This window comes from Pseudophryne corroboree, chromosome 9 (assembly GCF_028390025.1).
Source record: "Pseudophryne corroboree isolate aPseCor3 chromosome 9, aPseCor3.hap2, whole genome shotgun sequence".
In the NCBI taxonomy this organism is placed as follows: Eukaryota; Metazoa; Chordata; class Amphibia; order Anura; family Myobatrachidae; genus Pseudophryne; species Pseudophryne corroboree.
This window is the reverse complement of record NC_086452.1, coordinates 279,155,754-279,181,020: the sequence shown is the minus strand read 5'-3', so window position 1 is coordinate 279,181,020 and position 25,267 is coordinate 279,155,754. Positions and strand designations below refer to the sequence as shown.

General features: G+C 43.2%; 1 protein-coding gene across 1 annotated transcript in view; it reads left to right on the top strand.

Annotated features, from left to right (window-relative positions):
• Window positions 1-25,267, top strand: part of FOXRED2 (FAD dependent oxidoreductase domain containing 2) — an 804,453-nt gene that overhangs the window by 380,719 nt on the left and 398,467 nt on the right. The window contains exon 5 of the mRNA XM_063940315.1: window positions 8,912-9,078. Within this exon, the coding sequence (XP_063796385.1) occupies window positions 8,912-9,078 (167 nt within the window). The remainder of the gene's footprint in view (window positions 1-8,911; window positions 9,079-25,267) is intronic.

Genomic DNA, 25,267 nt, shown 5'->3' with positions numbered 1-25,267 from the left:
GCTTGTTTCAGGGTTGGGTAGCAGAATATCTGTATCTTTTTTAGTGAAGTGTTTCATAAGTAGAAGTTTACGTCCAAACAGGCGAAGATTTATTTCCCACTTGAAGCGATCAAAGTGGTTGGTTGGTGAGAATGAAAGACCTTTTTCAAGGACACTGATTTGATCCTGTGTCAGAATGTGTGAGGACAAATTGATGATTCTTAATTTGGTGAGGGCAATGTTAGTTACTTCCGTTTCTGTGAGGGATACAGTCTCTGTTGGGGTGATCGTCATCTTTGTCTTGGTGTTCTTCCTTCCGCCCTGCCTTGTTTTTGTTTTGCAGGGTGCCCACGGGTTTTGCCCCTGCTTCCCTCTAAAAAAGAGGTCGATGAGGCAGTTGAATGAAGACTAGAATCCCTCCTACGGTTGAAGGGTTCTCTGAGGTCTGAATTAGAGTCCTGGTGGTCCTCACTGTCTGAAGGTTCAACTTTGGAGGATGATGGTGTGTATTCACGTCTTATCACGTCTCTCCTACGGGTTTGTTGTGTCCATGTAAAGATATGCCCTGACGTGAAATCTCGCTTATCTCTTGCGAACTTGGTTTTCTTCCGTTCGATGATGTTGTCTTCATATGACTTCAGATCCTTCTTCATCTTACCAAAGAGGTCCTGAAAGGCAGAATTGCCTTTCCATTGTTCCAATTTTTGACCTAATTTATCAACTTCTTTGGTGCATTCTTCCATGACTAGGTGATTGTGTTTTATTAGAATACCCATCAGATCAGGAGAGCATTTTAGGAGACATAATTCCCAGTCCTCGCGCAGATTTTCTGTGGAGAGTTCAAATGAAGGAAATAGTTTGGGTCGTAAACCTCTTGGAGATATTTTTTGTCTGAAATAATTTTCCAAGCTGGTTAAGTCCCAGTCAACTCTGATGCGTCTTTGAAGAGTTCTCTTCAAATGAGAGAGGTCCTCTTCCCAATTGGCTTCAGGGATGGGATCAGGTATCTTGATGGGAAAAATAGTATCTAGGTCTTCTAAATACCTTTTATTCATCAATTCTGTTTTTAGGTTGAAAGTACTCATATTATCTGAAAGGAAAGTACTAATGAATAAATAATGGAATAAGTGTTCCATACATGGCCTAAACTTTAGCCAAATTTGACTGTGTTGGATCCGAGAGCTGAGGAAAAAGACCTCAGTACCAAGGACTGGGCTAGGAAATATTTTGTGTGGAACCGCACTAGTCTGAACAATTTTACTGAAGTTATAAATTGACAATAGACATAAGATACCAATATACAAGCAGTTATTGAATAATTCCTGAACTGCAAAGGATTGGTGGTGCTCCCAGGAATTTTGTAGGTTAGACTACAAATGAAAAAGGAAAGAGAAAGACAAAAAACCCTTGTTTGGGAGCACTCATTTGTTAACATAAATATGTGTATGATTAGAAATGTGAGAATAAAGTAAAACTTAACCTTTATTGTTTCTTGAATAAAAAATCGATAATTTGAAAGTCGTGTCAAACGACTGTTGTTCTTTGTGTGTAATTCTTGTTTAACCTTTTTAACAAATAAGGTATAAGAAATTTGAAAAGGTGAAAATATCAGGGGGTTGATTGAGGATACCAGCTGATAGCTTAAATTTGAGGGTATCCAAAAATTCACTGTGTATGCCTGTCAGTGTGATGTGGTTTATTGTTACAAACCCCCCTCCTGTCTTCCCTTCCTTTCTCCCCCCCATCCTTCCTTCCCCCGTCTCTCTTCAAGCCCTCCCTTTTCCCCCCCTTATTTTCCCCTTTTCCCCTCCCCATATATTGTCCTTTCTTTCCCTTTCTCACTTCCTTCACCTTTTGCCATATTTCTCACATGACTGTAGTGCAGCACACTTTTTTTCACTCACCCTCAGTTAACACATTCCCTGCCCAGTCACCCCTCCAACAGTCCGGTACCCGCATCCCCTTCCCTTCCCCGCTTCCCATTCACTGACAAAACAACATCCATTCCCAATCACAGCACTTTTTCATTCACCATCACTTATTCCCAATCATACCTGCATACCTGCATCATTCACCCAATCACGTTTATATTCATTTTCTATTCATCCCAATTTTCATATCATATTGTCACATTCCTCAGCATCCACTTTCCCACTCATCCCTCATATCCCAAAACCGTTTTGCCCCCCTCTTTTCCCCCTACTTCTTTATCCCCCCCCCCCCCCCCACCCACAGCATTCCACCCAGGTGACGATGATGGATGTAAATGGGATTTTCTCATCTGATTCCTTCCACGGCTATGATATCGTTCAGTGGACCTAGGGGAATTGAATTCATCCCTACCCACATTCTCTGTTCTAGCGTTAGGATGAGGTTTCCCTTGTTTGGGTTTCAGAGGGGTGAAAGATTTAACACGTCTCTGAATTTTGGAAAAACTTCTCACACGATCAGACTGGTAATTTAATAAATCTCTCGCAAATTTCTTTTCTCTATCGTCCTAGTGGATGCTGGGGTTCCTGAAAGGACCATGGGGAATAGCGGCTCCGCAGGAGACAGGGCACAAAAAGTAAAGCTTTTCCAGATCAGGTGGTGTGCACTGGCTCCTCCCCCTATGACCCTCCTCCAGACTCCAGTTAGATTTTTGTGCCCGGCCGAGAAGGGTGCAATTCTAGGTGGCTCTCATAAAGAGCTGCTTAGAGAAAGTTTAGCTTAGGTTTTTTATTTTACAGTGATTCCTGCTGGCAACAGGATCACTGCAACGAGGGACAGAGGGGAGAAGAAGTGAACTCACCTGCGTGCAGGATGGATTGGCTTCTTGGCTACTGGACATCAGCTCCAGAGGGACGATCACAGGTACAGCCTGGATGGTCACCGGAGCCGCGCCGCCGGCCCCCTTGCAGATGCTGAAGTAAGAAGAGGTCCAGAATCGGCGGCTGAAGACTCCTGCAGTCTTCTAAAGGTAGCGCACAGCACTGCAGCTGTGCGCCATTTTCCTCTCAGCACACTTCACACGCAGTCACTGAGGGTGCAGGGCGCTGGGGGGGGGCGCCCTGGGAGGCAAATGAAAACCTATTAAAAGGCTAAAAATACCTCACATATAGCCCCCAGAGGCTATATGGAGATATTTAACCCCTGCCTGGATTCACAAAATAGCGGGAGACGAGGCCGCCGAAAAAGGGGCGGGGCCTATCTCCTCAGCTCACGGCGCCATTTCCTCTCACAGCTCCGCTGGTCAGGACGGCTCCCAGGTCTCTCCCCTGCACTGCACAACAGAAACAGGGTAAAACAGAGAGGGGGGGCAAATTTAATGGCAATATTTTGATATATATAAAGCAGCTATAAGGGAGCACTTATTATAAGGCTATCCCTGTCATATATAGCGCTTTTTTGGTGTGTGCTGGCAGACTCTCCCTCTGTCTCCCCAAAGGGCTAGTGGGTCCTGTCTTCGTGTAGAGCATTCCCTGTGTGTCTGCTGTGTGTCGGTACATGTGTGTCGACATGTATGAGGACGATATTGGTGTGGAGGCGGAGCAATTGCCAAATATGGGGATGTCACCTCCTAGGGGGTCGACACCAGAATGGATGCCTTTATTTGTGGAATTACGGGATAGCGTCAACTCGCTTAAGCAGTCGTTTGACGACATGAGGCGGCCGGACAATCAATTAGTGCCTGTCCAGGAGCCTCAAACACCGTCAGGGGCTGTGAAACGCCCTTTGCCTCAGTCGGTCGACACAGACCCAGACACAGGCACTGATTCCAGTGGTGACGGTGACGAATCAACCGTATTTTCCAGTAGGGCCACACGTTATATGATTTTGGCAATGAAGGAGGCGTTACATTTAGCTGATACTACAGGTACCACTAAACAGGGTATTATGTGGGGTGTGAAAAAACTACCTATAGTTTTTCCTGAATCAGAAGAATTAAATGACGTGTGTGATGAAGCGTGGGTTGCCCCTGATAAAAAGCTGATAATTTCAAAGAAATTATTGGCATTATACCCTTTCCCGCCAGAGGTTAGGGAGCGGTGGGAAACACCTCCTAGGGTGGACAAGGCGCTAACACGCTTATCTAAACAAGTGGCGTTACCCTCTCCTGAGACGGCCGCACTTAAAGATCCATCAGATAGGAGGATGGAAAATATCCAAAAAAGTATATACACACATGCAGGTGTTATACTACGACCAGCTATAGCGACTGCTTGGATGTGCAGTGCTGGGGTAGTTTGGTCAGAGTCCCTGATTGAAAATATTGATACCCTGGACAGGGACAATATTTTACTGTCGTTAGAACAAATAAAGGATGCATTTCTTTATATGCGTGATGCACAGAGGGATATCTGCACACTGGCATCACGGGTAAGTGCTATGTCCATTTCGGCCAGAAGAGCTTTATGGACGCGACAGTGGACAGGCGATGCGGATTCAGCAGCCCTTTCGTTCCTTTAAAAATAAGAGAGCAAAGGGCTATTCATATCTGCCACGAGGCAGAGGTCGAGGGAAGAGACCGCAACAGGCAGCTCCTTCCCAGGAACAGAAGCCCTCCCCGGCTTCTACAAAAGCCTCAACATGACGCTGGGGCTTCTCAAGCGGACTCGGGGACGGTGGGCGGTCGTCTCAAAAATTACAGCGCGCAGTGGGCTCACTCGCAGGTAGATCCCTGGATCCTGCAGATAATATCTCAGGGGTACAGGTTGGAATTAGAGACAGATCCACCTCGCCGTTTCCTGAAGTCTGCTTTACCAACGTCCCCCTCCGAAAGGGAGACGGTTTTGGAAGCCATTCACAAGCTGTACTCTCAGCAGGTGATAGTCAAGGTACCTCTTCTACAACAAGGGAAGGGGTATTATTCCACTCTATTTGTGGTACCGAAGCCAGATGGCTCGGTATGGCCTATTCTAAATCTGAAGTCCTTGAACCTGTACATAAAGAAGTTCAAGTTCAAGAGGGAGTCACTCAGAGCAGTGATAGCGAACCTGGAAGAAGGGGACTTTATGGTATCCTTGGACATCAAGGATGCGTATCTCCACGTTCCAAATTTACCCCTCACACCAGGGGTACCTCAGGTTCGTTGTACAAAACTGTCACTATCAGTTTCAGACGCTGCCGTTTGGTTTGTCCACGGCACCTCGGGTCTTTACAAAGGTAATGGCCGAGATGATGATTCTTCTTCGAAGAAAAGGCGTATTAATTATCCCATACTTGGACGATCTCCTAATAAGGGCAAGGTCCAGAGAACAGCTAGAGATGGGATTAGCACTATCTCAAGAGGTGCTAAAGCAGCACGGATGGATTCTGAATATTCCAAAATCCCAATTAATGCCGACAACTCGTCGGCTGTTCCTAGGGATGATTCTGGACACGGTTCAGAAAAAGGTTTTTCTTCCCGAGGAAAAAGCCAAGGAGTTATCCGACCTGGTCAGGAACCTCCTAAAACCAGGAAAGGTGTCTGTACATCAATGCACAAGAGTCCTGGGAAAAATGGTGGCTTCTTACGAAGCAATTCCATTCGGCAGATTCCATGCAAGAATTTTCCAAAGGGATCTGTTGGACAAATGGTCAGGGTCGCATCTTCAGATGCACCTGCGGATAACCCTGTCTCCAAGGACAAGGGTATCTCTTCTGTGGTGGTTGCAGAGGGCTCATCTATTGGAGGGCCGCAGATTCGGCATACAGGATTGGATCCTGGTGACCACGGACGCCAGCCTGAGAGGCTGGGGAGCAGTCACACAAGGAAGAAACTTCCAGGGAGTGTGGTCGAGCCTGGAAAAGTCTCTTCACATAAACATTCTGGAACTAAGAGCAATCTACAATGCTCTAAGCCAGGCGGAACCTCTGCTTCAAGGAAGACCGGTGTTGATCCAGTCGGACAACATCACGGCAGTCGCCCATGTAAACAGACAGGGCGGCACAAGAAGCAGGAGTGCAATGGCAGAAGCTGCCAGGATCCTTCGCTGGGCGGAGAATCACGTGATAGCACTGTCAGCAGTGTTCATCCCGGGAGTGGACAACTGGGAAGCAGACTTCCTCAGCAGACACGATCTTCACCCGGGAGAGTGGGGACTTCATCCAGAAGTTTTCCACATGCTAATAAACCATTGGGAAAGACCAATGGTGGACATGATGGCGTCTCGCCTCAACAAAAAACTGGACAGGTATTGCGCCAGGTCAAGAGATCCGCAGGCAATAGCTGTGGACGCGCTGGTAACACCTTGGGTGTACCAGTCGGTGTATGTGTTTCCTCCTCTGCCTCTCATACCAAAGGTATTGAGAATCATACGGCAAAGCGGAGTAAGAACGATACTAGTGGCTCCGGATTGGCCAAGAAGGTCTTGGTACCCGGAACTTCAAGAGATGGTCACGGACGATCCGTGGCCTCTACCTCTGAGAAGGGACCTGCTTCAACAGGGTCCCTGCCTCTTTCAAGACTTACCGCGGCTGCGTTTGACGGCATGGCGGTTGAACGCCAGATCCTAAAAGGAAAAGGCATTCCAGAAGAAGTCATTCCTACCTTGATTAAGGCAAGAAAGGAAGTCACCGCGAAGCATTATCACCGCATTTGGCGGAAATATGTTGCGTGGTGCGAGGATCGGAGTGCTCCGACGGAGGAATTTCAACTGGGTCGTTTCCTACATTTCCTGCAATCAGGATTGTCTATGGGTCTCAAATTGGGATCTATTAAGGTCAAATTTCGGCCCTGTCAATATTCTTCCAAAAAGAATTGGCCTCAGTCCCTGAGGTCCAGACTTTTGTCAAAGGAGTACTGCATATACAGCCTCCTGTGGTGCCTCCGGTGGCACCGTGGGATCTAAATGTAGTTTTAGATTTCCTCAAATCCCATTGGTTTGAACCACTAAAAAATGTGGATTTGAAATATCTCACATGGAAAGTGACTATGTTACTGGTCCTGGCTTCCGCCAGGAGAGTATCTGAACTGGCGGCTTTATCTTATAAAAGCCCTTATTTAATTTTCCATTCGGATAGGGCAGAGCTGCGGACGCGTCCGCATTTTCTCCCTAAGGTGGTATCAGCGTTTCACCTGAACCAGCCTATTGTAGTGCCTGCGGCTACAAGCGACTTGGAGGACTCCAAGTTGTTGGACGTTGTCAGAGCTTTAAAAATATACATTTCAAGGACGGCTGGAGTCAGAAAATCTGACTCGCTGTTTATACTGTATGCACCCAACAAGTTGGGTGCGCCTGCTTCTAAGCAGTCGATTGCTCGTTGGATTTGTAACACAATTCAACTTGCACATTCTGTGGCAGGCCTGCCACAGCCTAAATCTGTTAAGGCCCATTCCACAAGGAAGGTGGGCTCATCTTGGGCGGCTGCCCGAGGGGTCTCGGCATTACAACTCTGCCGAGCAGCTACGTGGTCAGGGGAGAACACGTTTGTAAAATTCTACAAATTTGATACCCTGGCAAAAGAGGACCTGGAGTTCTCTCATTCGGTGCTGCAGAGTCATCCGCACTCTCCCGCCCGTTTGGGAGCTTTGGTATAATCCCCATGGTCCTTTCAGGAACCCCAGCATCCACTAGGACGATAGAGAAAATAAGAATTTACTTACCGATAATTCTATTTCTCGGAGTCCGTAGTGGATGCTGGGCGCCCATCCCAAGTGCGGATTATCTGCAATACTTGTACATAGTTATTGTTAACTAATTCGGGTTATTGTTTAGGGAGCCATCTTTCAGAGGCTCCTCTGTTATCATACTGTTAACTGGGTTTAGATCACAAGTTGTACGGTGTGATTGGTGTGGCTGGTATGAGTCTTACCCGGGATTCAAAATCCTCCCTTATTGTGTACGCTCGTCCGGGCACAGTACCTAACTGGAGTCTGGAGGAGGGTCATAGGGGGAGGAGCCAGTGCACACCACCTGATCTGGAAAAGCTTTACTTTTTGTGCCCTGTCTCCTGCGGAGCCGCTATTCCCCATGGTCCTTTCAGGAACCCCAGCATCCACTACGGACTCCGAGAAATAGAATTATCGGTAAGTAAATTCTTATTTTCTTTTCTCTCAATCGTCTCTTTCATATTCTTCTATTCTCTTATTGACTATTATTTCTCTTTCCTTATAGTATGGCTCCTCCTTATGTTTGCCTAATTGTACCTATACCGTCTTAATCTCTTTTTCAATTTCTGTAAGCTTAGATTCTCTATAATCAATCAATAATTGCATTAGTGCCATAGAGCATTTATCTAGAACATTCTCCCACTGTATTCTAAGTTCCGGATTATCCTGAAATGATAGGCTCTTAAAGATACGCAGACCCCAAGGAATTTTATTATTTTCTATATATTTAGTAAGTGAGGTCTTATCCCACCAATGCCTACATTCTGCTTTTAATAGTTCCCGAGTCTGTTGGTATCCTGAAAGAACCCATCATGAACAGGATTATCTTTTTTCTTATTAACATTCTCAGAAGTATATTTCTTTAATATTTCATGTCTACATTGTATTCTGTCCGCATAGCAAACAACATTCATGTTTGAAAACACACAGTACTGCACCGCTGCCCAAACCTATGGCAATTGGAAATCTGACATCAGATGATGTCTCATCAAATGCTCACCATGAACAGTTGCAATTTTGTAAACAAAATCTGCAAGTTGTGTCCATTTGAATGTAATATGATATAAATTGCCATGAAAATGGCAGAGTATATGGACATCTTATGTCTAAATGATGACACTGCACGTAACCTCTGAGTATGAAATAGATGATAGTGTGAGAATATTTTGTGCTATGTTTTGTGGTAATTGACTGCATTGTTAAACATCTCAGGTTCCATCAAAATGTGGAAACATTTGTATCTGATGTAGATTACTTTTCATATTGGATAAAGATTTGTTATAGGTGTTGCAGTTCTCTAAAAATTATTATGCAGTTTTAATGTACTAAACTGTATTTGCTATTTTATCTCCAATCCAGATCATTGAAATTGAAGCCAGCTTTTGGGATAAGGAGCAAATATCCTTTGCTAAATGCCAATTATGAAGCAAAATATACCCGGGGTTTGTTTGTGGTGGGCACTGCCAGTCATAGCATTGATTTCCGCAAATCTTCTGGTGGATTCATTCATGGATTTCGCTACACTGGTGAGTAGTTTTACAGATTCTTTCTTCCATTGCAAATTTCAATACAAACTCTGCTAATGCCTGCTGCCTTTCCTGGTGATTACCTCCTTCCACTCCTACCTCCAATATTTTGCACGTACTGCTCCCTTTCTCTGGATTTCTCTACCTCTACCCCTCAGACTCTCCACCTCTCTACAAAACTTCAAATAGGCTCTCAAGACACACTTCTTCACCAAACCCAGCCATCTCTCATCCTAAGCCCAAATGCTTTTACAATGCTCATACGCACATCTCTCATATAGAACATCAGACATGTCGCATTATGATATCCCAAAAGTGTTAATGTTTTCGCTATCAGTATATCCCCATATAATACAATTATATGTTACTCTCTTGTATGGGTATTATTGCCAAATTAATTACGCAAATGCAACTCTATTTGATCTGTATACTCATATGCTGTTCACATACAGTATATACACAGTATTGTGTAACCAATTAAACAGGCTAAATTATAATTTGGCTGTATCTGGAGTTCTAGTGTTCTTTAGTAATATTGACATTATCTGTCCTAAATTGCTGATCCTGCTGCTAACGTCAGTATCTGTGTTATTGTATGAATTCCCCCCGGGTATTATAACAATATACTGTAGTTTAGGTGGCAAAGTGTGTGTGTGTGTGTGTGTGTGTGTGTGTGTGTGTGTGTGTGTATATACACTGCTTAAAAAAATGAAGGGACCACTAAAATAACACATCCTAGATCTGAATGAATGAACTATTCTTATTAAATACTTTGTTCTTTACATAGTTGAATCTGCTGACAACAAAATCACACAAAAATTATCAATGTAAATCAAATTTATTATCCCATGGAGGTCTGGATTTGGAGTCACACTCAAAATGAAAGTGGAAAACCCACTACAGGCTGGTCCAACTTTGATGTAATGTCCTTAAAACAAGTCAAAATGAGGCTCAGTAGTGTGTGTGGCCTCCACGTGCCTATATGACCTCCCTACAATGCCTAGGCATGCTCCTGATGAGGTGGCGGATGGTCTCCTGAGGGATCTCCTCCCAGACCTGGACTAAAGCATCTGCCAACTTGTGGACAGTCTGTGGTGCAACATGGCGTTGTTGGATGGAGTGAGACATGATGTCCCAGATGTGTTCAATTGGATTCAGGTCTGGGGGATGGGCGGGCCAGTCCATAGCATCAATGCCTTCGTATTGCAGGAACTGCTGACACTCTCCAGCCGCATGAGGTCTAGCATTGTCTTGCATTAGGAGGAACCCAGGGCCAACCGCACCAGCATATGGTCTCACAAGGGGTCTGAGGATCTCATCTTGGTACCTAATGACAGTCAGGCTACCTCTAGCAAGCACATGGAGCGCTGTGCGGCCCCCCAAAGAAATGCCACCCCACACCATTACTGACCAACTGCCAAACCGGTCATGCTGGAGGATGTTGCAGGCAGCAGAACGTACTCCTTGGCGTCTCCAGACTCTGTCACGTCTGTCACATGTGCTCAGTGAGAACCTGCTTTCATCATGCTACCACTAGAGTGGAAGCACCACCAGATTTCAAATGTGACCAAAACATCAGCCAGAAAGCATAGCAGCTGAGAAGTGGTCTGTAGTCACCACCTGCAGAACAACTCCTTTATTGGGGGTGTCTTGCTAATTGCCTATAATTTCCACCTGTTGTCTATTCCATTTGCACAACAGCATGTGAAATTGATTGTCAATCAGTGTTGCTTCCTAAGTGGATAGTTTGATTTCACAGAAGTGTGATTGACTTGGAGTTACATTGTGTTGTTTAAGTGTTCCCTTTATTTTTTGAGCAGTGTGTATATATATATATATACATATATTCATATATTATGTATATAGTATATATATATATATATATATATATATATATAACATCATTGATATGTTGCCCCTCTATTGTACGTTAAGTCCAAAACTAGATAACATAATGCGATTAAGTATATCTTGTTATACTATGTCAGGGAGAGTGTTTACTCCTGTCCTGTCTTGTGTGACTTGGCTTGGTTATCCCCGCGGGTCAGTGAATTCACCCTTCTCCCATATGGTGTATCATAATTACATTATTTTCATATACATTATAATAGGATACATATATACATAAATCAGTGCAGTCATATAGATATGAAAAGAAGAGGCAGTCGGCCGCTAAGGTTGACGTACGTTTCACATATAGCTTTTACGTGGTAACCCAAGAGCTGGGACAGGAAGTCCTTTAAAACCCACACCTAATCAGTTCGGCTTGCAGTATATTCAAATTTAAACTTGATTGGAGCGTGAAGACCCGTTATATAAATGTGATCGATGTAACTATTAGGCTAGGCATGGTGTCCTATAGCTCTCCTTTTGTCTAGAACTTAATATAAGTGATCATTGCAATCGGCAATAACTTAGGATCTCCGGCTGGCTATTCATTCTATGTAAACTGAAATAGAAAATCAATCAATCAAAAATCATGTGCAGATTGTTCCTAATTGTCCTGAAAATGTTTTGTTATTTGATAGACATCAATCTTGTTTTTTTTCTTAAAAATAAATACAGACTATTATTGTTCCTATTTGGATATTTTCAATATATAAACATATCTATGATATAAAATATAATTCCTATAATTACATCATAATGTCTGTGCTCTTTAATTTTTATCTAGTGTAATAGTAAAACTAAATCATATCCCAGATTATAATGACACATTATTATACTTTCTTATTAGATACTATTTGGGACAATATACCAATAGCTGATATGATTTTAACAGATTAATTTTTAATTCTACATTTTTAGCATGTTACTTAAATAATTCGGCTTAGAACAATTATTATGATTTAATTAGATATTATAAATGAAATATCATTATAGAGTATTAATTTCATTCTGACTTTATATATATATATATATATATATATATATATATTCACCTATTTTATGTACATACATGTTAAATAATAAAATAGTATATCTATTAATTTCTCTTAACACATAATTTTTATAAGTACATTATTTATGTATGATTTTTTAGCATACTGATGTATATCCATATAATCAATTAAATCAATGATAAAAAGGTGTTTGTGATGGTGTACATTATATAGTGAAGTGAAAAAATGCCAATAAAAAACATGTCATGTTTGGATGTGTATTATTGTATAATATTAAACATTAAATCATAACGTGATAAGAAAAAATGTGTTAGCAAATACATACAATAAGACGTTTTACAAGATATATACACATATTTGGAAATTTGTGAATTAAAGCAACATGAAAGATTATATTAAATATTATGTATACATGTAACAAAATAACAGTAGAAAAAAGGGGTGGTTGTGGTAAGTGATATTGGGAGTAATTCAGACCTGATCGCTAGGCTGCATTTTCTCACAGCCTGTGATCAGGTCCGAACTGCACATGCGTATGCACCGCAAAATACAGACGCGTCGAATGCTGCACCTTTCATCGGTGCATTGCAACAGAATGGTGCAAAAAAAAAAAAAAAAAAACGATTGCACAGGCGATCACAAGGAGATTGACCGGTAGAGGGCATTTGTGGGTGGCAACTGACCGTCTTCAGGGAGTGTATGGAAAAATGCAGGCATGTCCAAGCATTTTCAGGGTGGGTGTCTGACGTCAAATCTGGTCCCGGTCAGGCTGAAGTGATTGCAATGGCTGAATAAGTCCTGGGCTGCGCAGAGACTCCACAAAATCAATTTTACATTTTAAATTAAAATTTTCAATTTGAGTAACCATGTGTTAAGTATTGGGGAAAAAGAAGTGTTAGAAAAGGGACTCAAATTTGCCCCAAATAATAAGTTAAACACATTTGAAACTCATTTAGACCTTCAGAAGTTCGTAAGGAATGTATCCTTAAAAAATATATTTTTTAACACAAAAAGGAGAAACAACTACCACAACAGATCCTTTTAAACAGAAGTCCACCTTTAACCCTACTTTTAATAGGGGTTGTTTTATTGAACGTTTTAACAAAGCCATGACCACTGATTTGGGAGATATGATGCATAAGGAGAAGAAACAAAAAATATAACAATGAGGTCAGAAGACAGCTTGAAGATAAAGAAACCTATGTATTAATGAGAGGAAATCCAAGTGAGATAATTGAGAAGAAAATAAGAAACTATCTAAACAGATATAAGCTATTAGGTGTTATATCGGACAAAGAAGAATATTATATGCGAGTAAAGGATCCGAGTCTCCCAGTACTGTATATCTTACCGAAGGTCCATAACGATATGCAAAACCGCCTGGGAAGACCGATCGTCACAGGGAATAACTCGGTAACCTCCAACTTGTCGCATTTCATTGACTACCATCTGCAACCGGAAGTATTGAGGACCAAATCTTATCTTAAAGATACTATGGATATTCTACAAAAATTAGCAGAGGTAAATTGAAAAGATAATTTTATCTTGGGTACGTCTGATGTACCCAGTCTATATACAGTGATCGATCATACGCATGGAGTGGAAGCTATTCGTCAACATCTGGAAAATGGAAGTTTGGAATGGAAAAAAAAAATCCCTTTTATTCTAGAAAGTATTGGATTTCTTTTAAATAATAACTTTTTTGGTACAATGGGAAATTTTATCATCAAATAAAAGGGACTGCCATGGGCACAAGATTTGTGCCATCATATGCTAATATTTTTATGAGTCAGTGGGAGGAACAACATATTTGGAGTAATAGATGTTTACCTAATATTAAAATGTGGCTTAATTTTATTGATTTATTTTTTATATGGAGCGGTGATGAAGAAGATTTAAAGATTTTTGTGATGAATTGAACACTAATGATTTTAATATACATTTGACGTTTAATACCAGTAATATTGAAATAAACTTTTTAGATTTAACTATTTATATCAAAGAAGGAGTTACATACAAAATCATTTTTTAAACCTACTGACAGAAACTCATATATCCCCACAGACAGCAACCATCACCCTGGCTGGATAAAGAATGCCCCTAAAGGACGGATAAGGAGAATGAGGCAAAATTGCACAGATATAGAGCAGTTTAAAAAACAAGCTGAATATCTGAAGGGGAAATTTGTTGCCAAAGGTTATAAAGATAATATTCTAAATGATCATATTAAGGATATTAGCTCCCTAGAGAGAGAGGATTTACTATACTCAGATAAAATAGAAAAATAAAATAATATTACATTAACCTTTATCACATCCTATAACGGACAATACAGATATATTGAAAAAATAGTAAAACATCACTGGCATTTACTTTCACGAGTTCCGATTTTAAAAACTATTCTTCCTGATCACCCCAAATTTATTTATAGAAAAGCTCTGAATTTAAGAATTAAATTGATAAAAAGTGTGATTCCTCCAAAATAGTCTGGTAGGATAAAAACTAAGGGCTTTCACAGATGTGGAATATGTAAGATGTGTAGAAGCCACACCACACAGCCAAGTAAGCTAGAAAACTTTACTTCAACCGTTACTGGAAAATCATATAAGATCACTGACTTTATAACGTGCAATACTAAGAACTGTATATATATTTATTAGAATGTAAATGTGGTTTCCAGTACATTGGGTGAACTTCGAGAGCCCTTAAGGAAAAATGGGCTGAGTATGTATGAAACATTGGAAAAGGATATGAAAATCACTCTATCTCTAATCATTTCAAAGATAAACATAATAGTAACTGCACAGGGATCAAGCGTGCATTAGGCATTAATATTGTACAAAATCATTGACACAAGTATAATATAGAGGAGAAACTAGCTTAAGCAGAAATTAGATGGATATATAATATGGGCAGTCTTTAACCCGAGAGGTCTAAATTTAGATTTTGAGTTGAATTTTTTTTCATACTGGTAATTATAAATATTTTTTAGGGCATTTTTGAAATATTTTTATATATATTCATGCATTTTTAAAATGAAATATTTTACTAATGATACTTTTATTGTTCACTAATTTTTATGTGGATGTATCTGTGTACAGTATCTTATTTTAATGGATTATGAATTTTGATATCCACATCCAGTCATGATATAAGCACTGAAAATATTGTGTATGCTTTGATGTTGAAATGTATATCTATACAGTATGTGCAGAGATACCATATGGATTTGAAACTACTAATGTTGTTTTAAACTATACCCCAATGTACTGTGGAGTATCGCGAGTACAATGCGTTCCACAATGAGGAAGTTAGGTGCAGTCCATATACAGGAAGAGACGGGGACAGCCGCACTAACTTCCGCGGACGTCAGCACCATATTGCAGAGACGGGAACAGGAAACTGGGGGATGCATCTCACACAGAGGAATTGAGCACAGATTCCTGTTTCATCACCCGGAAATGCAGTGCATTTCAAAAGACGCTGGAACGCACACTGGGCATTTAACATTAAATTAGGCCTCTAAATGATCATACATATATATATATATATATATACAATAGAAGGTCCGGCTCTCCCTTCAGTAATGTTTGTGCGCCGGGTGCCTGCACGAGGAAGTGACAGCAACAGTAGAAGAATGGTACGGCACTCCAGACGTCTTAAATAATTCAGTCTTAAACCAGCATAAAGATAGACAACGTTTCAGTGCTTTTATTGTAGCACTTTCGTAAGTTCATAGATATATATATATATATATATATATATATAGAGTACAAACGGCGGCACTCCGATCATACTACAAATGCAGATGCAGGTGTAATATAACAACGTTTCGAAGTTTAATCACCTCGTCCTCAGGTTAGCAAATACAAAATAAGCACATACCTTATATCCCAACCCCATGTGCGGTGAACTCCCGCGTGGACCCAGCGTTCAGACGCCCATGAATGACGTCATTCTGCCGTCCATCCCACAGCAGGTATCACCAATTAATCAATTTGAACATGATACAAAAATACATAAAAACTCCACACCTAAAACATGTGAATTAAAAACAAAACAAGCACAGATACAGATACAGAACAAGCAGACCTACACATTCATTACCATATCAAAATCTACTCTGTATAATGATTGTGGAACATACATTTGAACTTCACCACCCCACCTTAGTACGAGGGAGGTATGCAGTGCTCTCCCTACAAGAAGCAATGCAACCCAAGTTACTTTCTGAAATAAACCATTACGGGCCGCAATAATAGCAAAACCTCCGTAAAGGTTGCTTTAGATGTCTCAACTGCACGACCTGTAGATCCCTTCTCACGGGGAATATATTTCATCATCCCTTTAGTGGTAAAAAATATACCATCAATTTCAGACTCACTTGCACGACCAAATTCATCATCTATTTAATCAGTTGCCCATGTGGCTTACATTATGTCGGCAAGACTGACTGTACATTGAGGGAGCGCATGGCCAATCATAAACTTGCCATCAGGAAAGCCATCATGAATGGCACCAGTGACCAGCCAGTGGCACGGCATTTTGCCGTGGCACGACACAGCATTGCGTGTCTGAAATATATGATTATTGACCATGTGCCAGCTAAAGTAAGAGGGGGTAACAGGTCGCTATTACTTTTACAAAAAGAATCCAAATGGATTCATGAATTGCAAACACTGGCCCCAAGGGGTCTTAATGAAACACTTGGGTTGCATTGCTTCTTGTAGGGAGAGCACTGCATACCTCCCTCGTACTAAGGTGGGGTGGTGAAGTTCAAATGTATGTTCCACAATCATTATACAGAGTAGATTTTGATATGGTAATGAATGTGTAGGTCTGCTTGTTCTGTATCTGTATCTGTGCTTGTTTTGTTTTTAATTCACATGTTTTAGGTGTGGAGTTTTTATGTATTTTTGTATCATGTTCAAATTGATTAATTGGTGATACCTGCTGTGGGATGGACGGCAGAATGACGTCATTCATGGGCGTCTGAACGCTGGGTCCACGCGGGAGTTCACCGCACATGGGGTTGGGATATAAGGTATGTGCTTATTTTGTATTTGCTAACCTGAGGACGAGGTGATTAAACTTCGAAACGTTGTTATATTACACCTGCATCTGCATTTGTTGTATGATCGGAGTGCCGCCGTTTGTACTCTATTGTCGTCCCGCTGCTATACGGGACTAGGAGGGCACCGGACAGCTGTGTTCTGAGATTGGGAGTGCTGCCGAAGGATCCATATATATATATATATATAGATATATATAGATATATATATACACACACAAATATAGAAAACTACAGCACTCGCCACTCCAGAAGCAGGGTGCAGTGTCTGCACTCACCACTCATAGGGTGGGGTGCATACAGCCCATGGCCACCTACCCAAATACATACAAACAGAAAGTTCAGCACTCACCATAGCAAGCTCACTTGTCCTCACAGCATCAATAAATAAATGATGGGGGGTTTAGTTAGTGAATTGGCCAATGCACGGAAGCCTGCAAACCGCTCGCCAAGGTTCCCCACCTTCTTGCAGGTCCTACACTATCAGAAAGTCTTAAAAATGTAAACCTGGCAACTGTATCACACATAATATAAATGTAAATATACCCACTAGGTTTAATGTGTACCAGCCACATGTCTTATGGCTTTTAAAGGTACACTAGTCACCTGACACTGGCTGATAAATTACTAAGGAGCAGCTGACATAGGTTTAGAACAATTGAGTTTACACAGGACAAGTGAGCTTGCTATGGTGAGAGCTGAACTCGCTGTTTGTGTGTATGTGTGTGTATATATGTGTATGTATGTGTGTATATATATATATATATATATATATATATTTAGTAAAAGAGAAAGTATGAGCACATAAACAAGATATAGTAAAATCCTGTGGAACTACAAGTCCAAAATTAGACAGAAAATTGTTCCTCACAGTCACTGACACCCAGTATTACTGGCAGATGAAATTTGTCAATGTGCACATCTGGGTCTTCCAGCTGTCGCTTCCCCAGTGACACCCGGCTTTGATTGATACAGCTGCGGTGAATGGAGCTGCAATGTATTTACAGGTGCGTGACACCTGCATACATGCGATGTTGTAAATATTACTTGTAAAGAATATGGGGATGTTTATTAGTGTGTATGTGTATGTATATATATATATATATATATATATATATATTTCTCCTACGTCCTAGAGGATGCTGGGGACTCCAAAAGGACCATGGGTTATAGACGGATCCGCAGGAGCTTGGGCACACTATAAAGACTTAATACTGGGTGTGAACTGGCTCCTCCCTCTATGCCCCTCCTCCAGACCTCAGTTGGACTTTGTGCCCAGAAGTGAATGGACACACACTAGGGGAGCTCTACTGCGTTTTTCTGAAAGACTTTTGTTAGGTTTTTTATTTTCAGGGAGACCTGCTGGCTACAGGCTTCCTGCATCGTGGGAGTGAGGGGGGAGAAGCAGGACCTACTTCTGTGAGTTTCAAGGCTCTGCTTCTCGGCTACTGGACACCATTAGCTCCAGAGGGTTCGATCACTTGGTGCGCCTAGTTGCTTGTTCCCGGAGCCATGCTGCCACCCCCCTCGCAGAAGCCAGAAGAAAGAAGCCGGGTGAGTATTAGAAGAACAGAAGACTTCAGGACGGCAGAAGACTTCAGTAACGGAGGTACAGTGATAATGCTGCGCTCCCTGCTCCCACACACCAATGGCACTCACAGGGTGCAGGGCGCTGGGGGGGAGCGCCCTGGGCAGCAAGTTACTAGTCTTCTTTATGTATAACATCTGGCAAAAAGCATTTAGGTGCCGAGGCACCCTAGTTCATCCCCCGCCAGCATGCTTTGATGTTTTCCCCGCCACCGCTTATACGGGTGCAGGGCGCGCGGGGGGGGGGGGGGGGGGCGCCGGCGCCCTGGGCAGCGAGTTACTTACCATCAGTTTTTACTCGCACTGACGGGGGCTCCCTATTCAGACCCCCGCAAGCGCGTGGTGCAGTACTTTCCCGGCGGCCGCGGGTACAGAGCGGCAGGAGGAAGCTGGCGGGGCCGGGGCTCCATGTCTCGGACCCCACCACCACGATACAGCACAGTTGCCTCAGGTAAGCTGGCGGGGTCGGGGCTCCGTGCCTCGGACCCCGCCAGCGTGATGTAGCGCTACTTCCACAAGTAAGCTGGCGGGGTCGAGGCTCCATGTCCCGGACCCTGCCAGCGTGTTAGATCGCGCTGTGCGCTTTTCTGTCCTCCGCCACCAGCCCCATGGGTGCGGGGCGCTTGGGGGGAGCGTCCCGGGCAGCCTTTTCTTGACTTAACCAGTCTCCGGGTGTCTTCACCACCAGGAGCATAGTAACATGAACGCTCCGATCCGTCGCTCTCGCATACCAACGGTTTCCGTGGGTGCGGGGCGTGGGCGCCCTGGGCTGCGGGTGTGATGATATATATATATATATATATATACATCAAATGAACTGGCACTCACTTCATAAGATGAATCAATAGGCCCGGTGCCTTCCACAGCAAAAAGCAGACACAAAATGAACAAGGGAGGCAGCACTCACGGCTGGTAGAATCATAAATCAATAAGACCACGCAGGGCTTTCATCCCTGCGTGGTCTTATAGATTTATGATTCTACCAGCCGTGAGTGCCGCCTCCCTTGTTCATTTTATATATATATATATATACATAGATATATATCCCTAACAACATTTCAGAGATGTCAGTGGGCTTAAGCGCGCTGGATGGGGGGCGGAGCTTAGACCTTGCACAGGAGTCGGCGCCATTTTTCCTCAGGTCCCCACCAAACATTTATGAAAGAGGGGGGACACTGTTTTTATGCTATATGGGTTAATATAGCGTTAGATTAATAAATGACCGCATAATCCTGGTTGTGTTAGCATAAGGACACTGTTTCCATTTTTATCTACCCACTACTGGTTAGTCGACATATGTCGACGGTATGAGGGCTTTATCAAAAGCTCCTGGGGGGATAACTGTTGGTTTCGCCGACGCTTGCCAGTACTTATTTCAAACAACTATGTATTAGCAGGTTGTTTTTGTGTGCTTAAAAACAAGTAAACACGCCAGGAGAGGCATGGTGCTCGGTCGATGCCTTGTCGGCATAAACGGTAATTCCTGGGTAAAATAATTAACAGGCTGTTGTTCCCTTGTATCTGTATTGGTTTATATATATATATATAAGTGGGGGGAGTGTTAATATAATTATAGATGTATGCTTCCCTCAGAACCCTTGGGGTTCCAAGATTGCCCGCTTACTATTCCGGACTGTCGACATTTACTCATTTTCTGTCGGACGTAAGGTTCCTGGTAGATCCACATCGGGGGCACGTCGGTAAATGGTCATACACATTCACAACACATTACTGTCACTAGGGACCTGACGGGTCTGGACAATCCACTTACGTATTGGTTATATCTATATGCGTATATGTGTAGATATAGGTTATATATGCATGCTTAGGATATATATGTTTTATTGTGTATGACATGATGTATATCCATGAATGCTGAATTAATGGTATTCATATCATGTGCTGATCGCTCTGTTGATTAAGCTCTAGATTGGCCGTGACGAGTTGGTTTCGATCCTCTCAAGGAGTCCAAATATTATTCTCTTCACCACGGGGAGAGAAAATTATGACAGTCAACTCCTGGTCGACGCAGAGCCCGGTCGCAAAGGATCATACACAGGCAGCTAAGTGAAAATGTATTTCTATACTTTGACCTTATTTGCAATGTATGCACTTGAGGGGGTGTTGTAGTCGGGTAAGCATCCGATAGAATATCCTACCCAGAGTGGGTAGGCTTGCCTATATTTATTTTTTCCTTATAACATTACGGCAGGCTGCCACGTGACAGCAGGTGGTGTGACCAGGAAAAATTGCGGAGGAGGTCTCCGGGAGATGCTGGTGGGAGGTATACAGCTGGTTGGTGGGGCCTCTCTTCAGTCAATCTCGGCGGTGTCCGCTGGTAAGTCTAAATTCGTGAGTTAACCTCCTTCATAACGGTTGGCGACGCATTCTTTTGTGGGATGCAGTCGTTTTCACCGGTTCGATACCGTTCATTTATTTTTTCATTTTTTCCCTTTTCTGTGTAAACAGTGGAGGGTGAAAAGGTAAGTGTTCTGCAGCCTTGTTAGGTTCACAGAAGTGGATGTAGTTTTCTGTTTCCACTACATACACCACTTGTCGCTGAGTCTATCTGGCGGGTCCCCACTGAGGTGACTACTGGTCTACTAAATTTCGGTTAGTCCAGGAATAGACTAGGACCTGTGAGTTATTTATAGAAGCCAAAGGGGAACATTCTGAGTTACGGTTGTTTCCCCTTGCTAATTTTTCTAATAGATCTTGCCTTTCCCCTATAGAAGGGGAGGTAGCACGCGACACCATACAGAGATGCGTCACGTTCAGGACATTGTCTAGTTGTCCCTGTAAGACGGTGCATATCGTTTATCTCTGACTGTTCTTCGGCGCAGGGATTGGCCTGGTGTTCCCAACGATGCAGATGTCTGAAGTGGGTTTCAGAGTTGATACTGACCGGTTAGGGTTAGGTGTTTTTCCTGTGGAAAAAGGTCTGAGGATCCAGAGTGGGATCAGCTTTGAGGTGACACCTCATCAATAAGTTCCATTAATAAGACAGATGGATGCGGCATAAGAAGCCTTTTGCGGTGAGCAGGTCTAATACCAGAGCGGGTTTCATTGGACCAGTTAGAAATGTGGTCCGGGTCTCACCTGCGCATGCACCGGACTATAATCAAAACGGCCAGGACTTCGCTCCTGTGCTGTCTACTCGGTTCTTTCCTTCTAGAGGAATGAAGGTTAGGGATCCAGGTTTAGATCCTGGTGTCCGTGCATTCAGATCTCCGAAGCTGGAGAGCAGTCCTTTGCAAGGGACATATTTCCAGAGGATGTGGTCAAGTTGGAAATCTTGTCTACTGTAAGCTTTCTTGAATTAATTCTTCGAACATATTCTTCGTGTTCTGCCCGTGTTAATTCTGCCAGACGACTTGTCAGCAATGGTGTAAGTAAGCCGCTAGGGCGGAACAAGGAGAAAGTGGAACTGACAGAAGATGCACAGTTTGCAGTTGATTGGGAAATCTGGTAAACGCTATATAAGCAGTCTTCGTTCCGGAGGCAAACGACGGAGAAAAAGATTTCCTCTGCGGACACGATATCCAGCCGGGAAAAATTCTGTCATCATCGAGATGCTTTCCCAGACGTGACAAGTCTTTGTGGAGTGTCGCAATTGGACATGTTGGCGTCTCTCCTCAACGAGAGGTCTCGAGGAGATTGTTCCAGGTTAAGGGACACTCAAGATATAGCAGTAGACATCCTTGTGACACCGAGGGTGTTGTTTTTAGTTGGTCTAGGTGGCCTCTCCGTTTTCACTTTTCTGACAGCGGTAAGCGTAAGATGATCTGAGGCTCCGATGATCCTCTTAAAATACGGTTTAGCCAGCGAGGGTTGGCTGTCCAGTTTTTCATGGTTTACTCATAGAAAATTACTGCCCTCTTCCTTTACGTGAGGTAATGTTACAACAAGAGCAGGGCGTGTATTAGGACGTACCGCGGCTGCGTCTGACGACGGGGCGGTTGAATGTCATGTCCTAAGTCGAAAGGTTGTTCCCAGTGAAGTAGTTTCTTCAAATCTTCAGGCTACGAAAGAACTGACGGCACAACATTTACACCGTTGTTGGAGTAATTATGTGTCTCGGTGTGTATCCAGGAAGGCTCCTTTTGGAGGACTTTCAACTAGCTCGTGCTTAGCCATACAAGCCGATGTGGAGGAAAGCCTAATAAGTTCCTGTACGAAATTTCTCTCTTGGAAAGTGGTCAGGCGATTGACTTTGACGTCCGCAAGGCGGGTGTCGGAAGTGGTGGTTTTGGCTCACAAGAGCCTTGTTTGATCTTTCAGGTGGATAGAGAGGAATTGAGTTCCCGGTTGGTACTTCTACCAATAGTGGTTTCTGGGTTTCACAGAAATCGGCCCATGTTGATGCCGGGGGTTACTTAGGCATTAGCTGGTTCAAATTCCCTTGGTCTAGCCTGGGATTTGAGTATGTAGGTCATCAATTTGGCTCAGTTTGGAAAAACAGAGGCCCTGTGGGTCTGGTATGTTCCCATCTTGATTTGGGAGACTGTTTTATACAGTCAGTTACATGCTGAATCTATGATGAAGTTTGGCATGTTAGTTCTACGGCTGCTTTGCCGTCACCAAAGTTGGTGGAGGTTTCTTCTTTTGTGAAGATGGGTTTTTTCTTGGGCGGAGGCCCGAGGAGTCTCGGCGGTTCAACTTTGCCGAGCAAATTCTTGTTCGGGGTCAGACGCTTTTTCTATGCTTTACAAGTTTGATAACCTGATTTTGGGGACCTTATGTTTGCTCACTTGGTGCTGCAGAGTCGTCCGCACTCTCCCGCCCGTTTTGGAGCTTTGGTATAAAACCCATGGTCCTTTTGGAGTCCCCAGCATCCTCTAGGACGTAGGAGAAAATAGGATTTTGGTACTTAACGGTAAATCCTTTTCTCTTAGTCCGTAGTGGATGCTGGGCGCCCGTCCTAGTGCGTTCTGTGTCTGCAGTTATTGCTTTTGGTTACACCCGGGTGGTGTCTTCTCTGTAAGGCGGTTGCTACCGTTGTTCATGCCATGGCATGCGGGGTCTTCATTTCGCTTATGTGGACACAGGGTTTGTGTTACATATTTCTCAGCATGTGGCTGTGTTTTGTTCATGCCGTTACCTGGTATTCTACTGAATGCCACGTTCTACGGTGTGTTTGAGGTGTGAGCTGGTATGACACTCACTGTGTTTGTTACAATAAATTCTTTCCTCGAAATGTCCATCTCTTCTGGGCACAGTTTCTAACTGAGGTCTGGAGGAGGGGCATAGAGGGAGGAGCCAGTTCACACCCAGTATTTATATATACTGGGTGTAACCAAAGTATATATATTATATATACTTTAAGTCTTTATAGTGTGCCCAAGCTCCTGCGGATCCGTCTATACCCCATGGTCCTTTTGGAGTCCCCAGCATCCTCTACGGACTAAGCAGTGGCGTAACTAGAAATTTTTCTCCCCCAAGCCAAAAAATTCTTCGGCGCCCCCCCCCCCCCTCCCCCATGCTCCATAATTGGGAGCAAGAAGGGGATAAATATGCGCGCGCCTTCGGCGCGCGCAGCAAAAAAGGGGCGTTGTTTCGTTGGAATGGGCGTGGTTTCGCATAAAGGGGCGTGGCATTGCAGGAAAAGACTACCTTATACCCCAGTTTTGCAACCTGCACGCCCATACATTGGCCACCACGGGAAAGAAAAATAATCCTGATTCATGCCCCTTACATTATTTGTCATTTTTCCTCCTTATAGTAATGCCCAGTATACATTATGCCACATACTGCAATGGCCCTTAGACATTATGCCGCACACAATAATGCACATGACGCAATATGCACACACTGTAATGCCCCCGACACATTATGCCACACACCGTAATGCCTGTGACACATTATGCCACACACCGTAATGCCTGTGACACATTATGACAGGAATCGCAATGCCCGTTATACATTATGCTACACACTGCAATGCCCCTGATACATTATAGCACATACAATGTCTGTGACACATTATGACACACACCGCAATGTCCGTGATACATTATGCCACACACTGCAATGCCCGATACATTATAGCACATACAATGCCTGTGACACATTATGCCACACACTGCAATGCCCGATACATTATAGCACATACAATGCCTGTGACACATTATGCCACACACTGCAATGACCTTGAGACATTATACCACAATGCCCGTGATATAGTATACCATACACCGTAATGCCTGTGACACATACCGCAATGCCCTGCCCGTTATACCCTATGCCACACACCGCAATGCCCGTTATGTATTATGCCACACTGCAATGACCCTGAGACATTATACCACATACCACAATGCCCGTGATATAGTATACCACACACCGTAATGCCTGTGACACATTATGACACACACCGCAATGTCTGTGATACATTATGCCACACACCGTAATGCCCATTACACATTAAGTCCTACAGTAAGGCTTCTAATTACTTTTCAATTTCCTGCTCGTTGTCAGGGGTTTCATGCACTGGGTGTCATGCTCGTTGCCAGGGGTTTCATGCTCTTGGTTCCATGCACGGTGCCAGGGGTTTTCATGCTCAGGGTGTCATGCTCGTTGCCAGGGGTTTCATGCACTGGGTGTCATGCTCGTTGCCAGGTGTTTCATG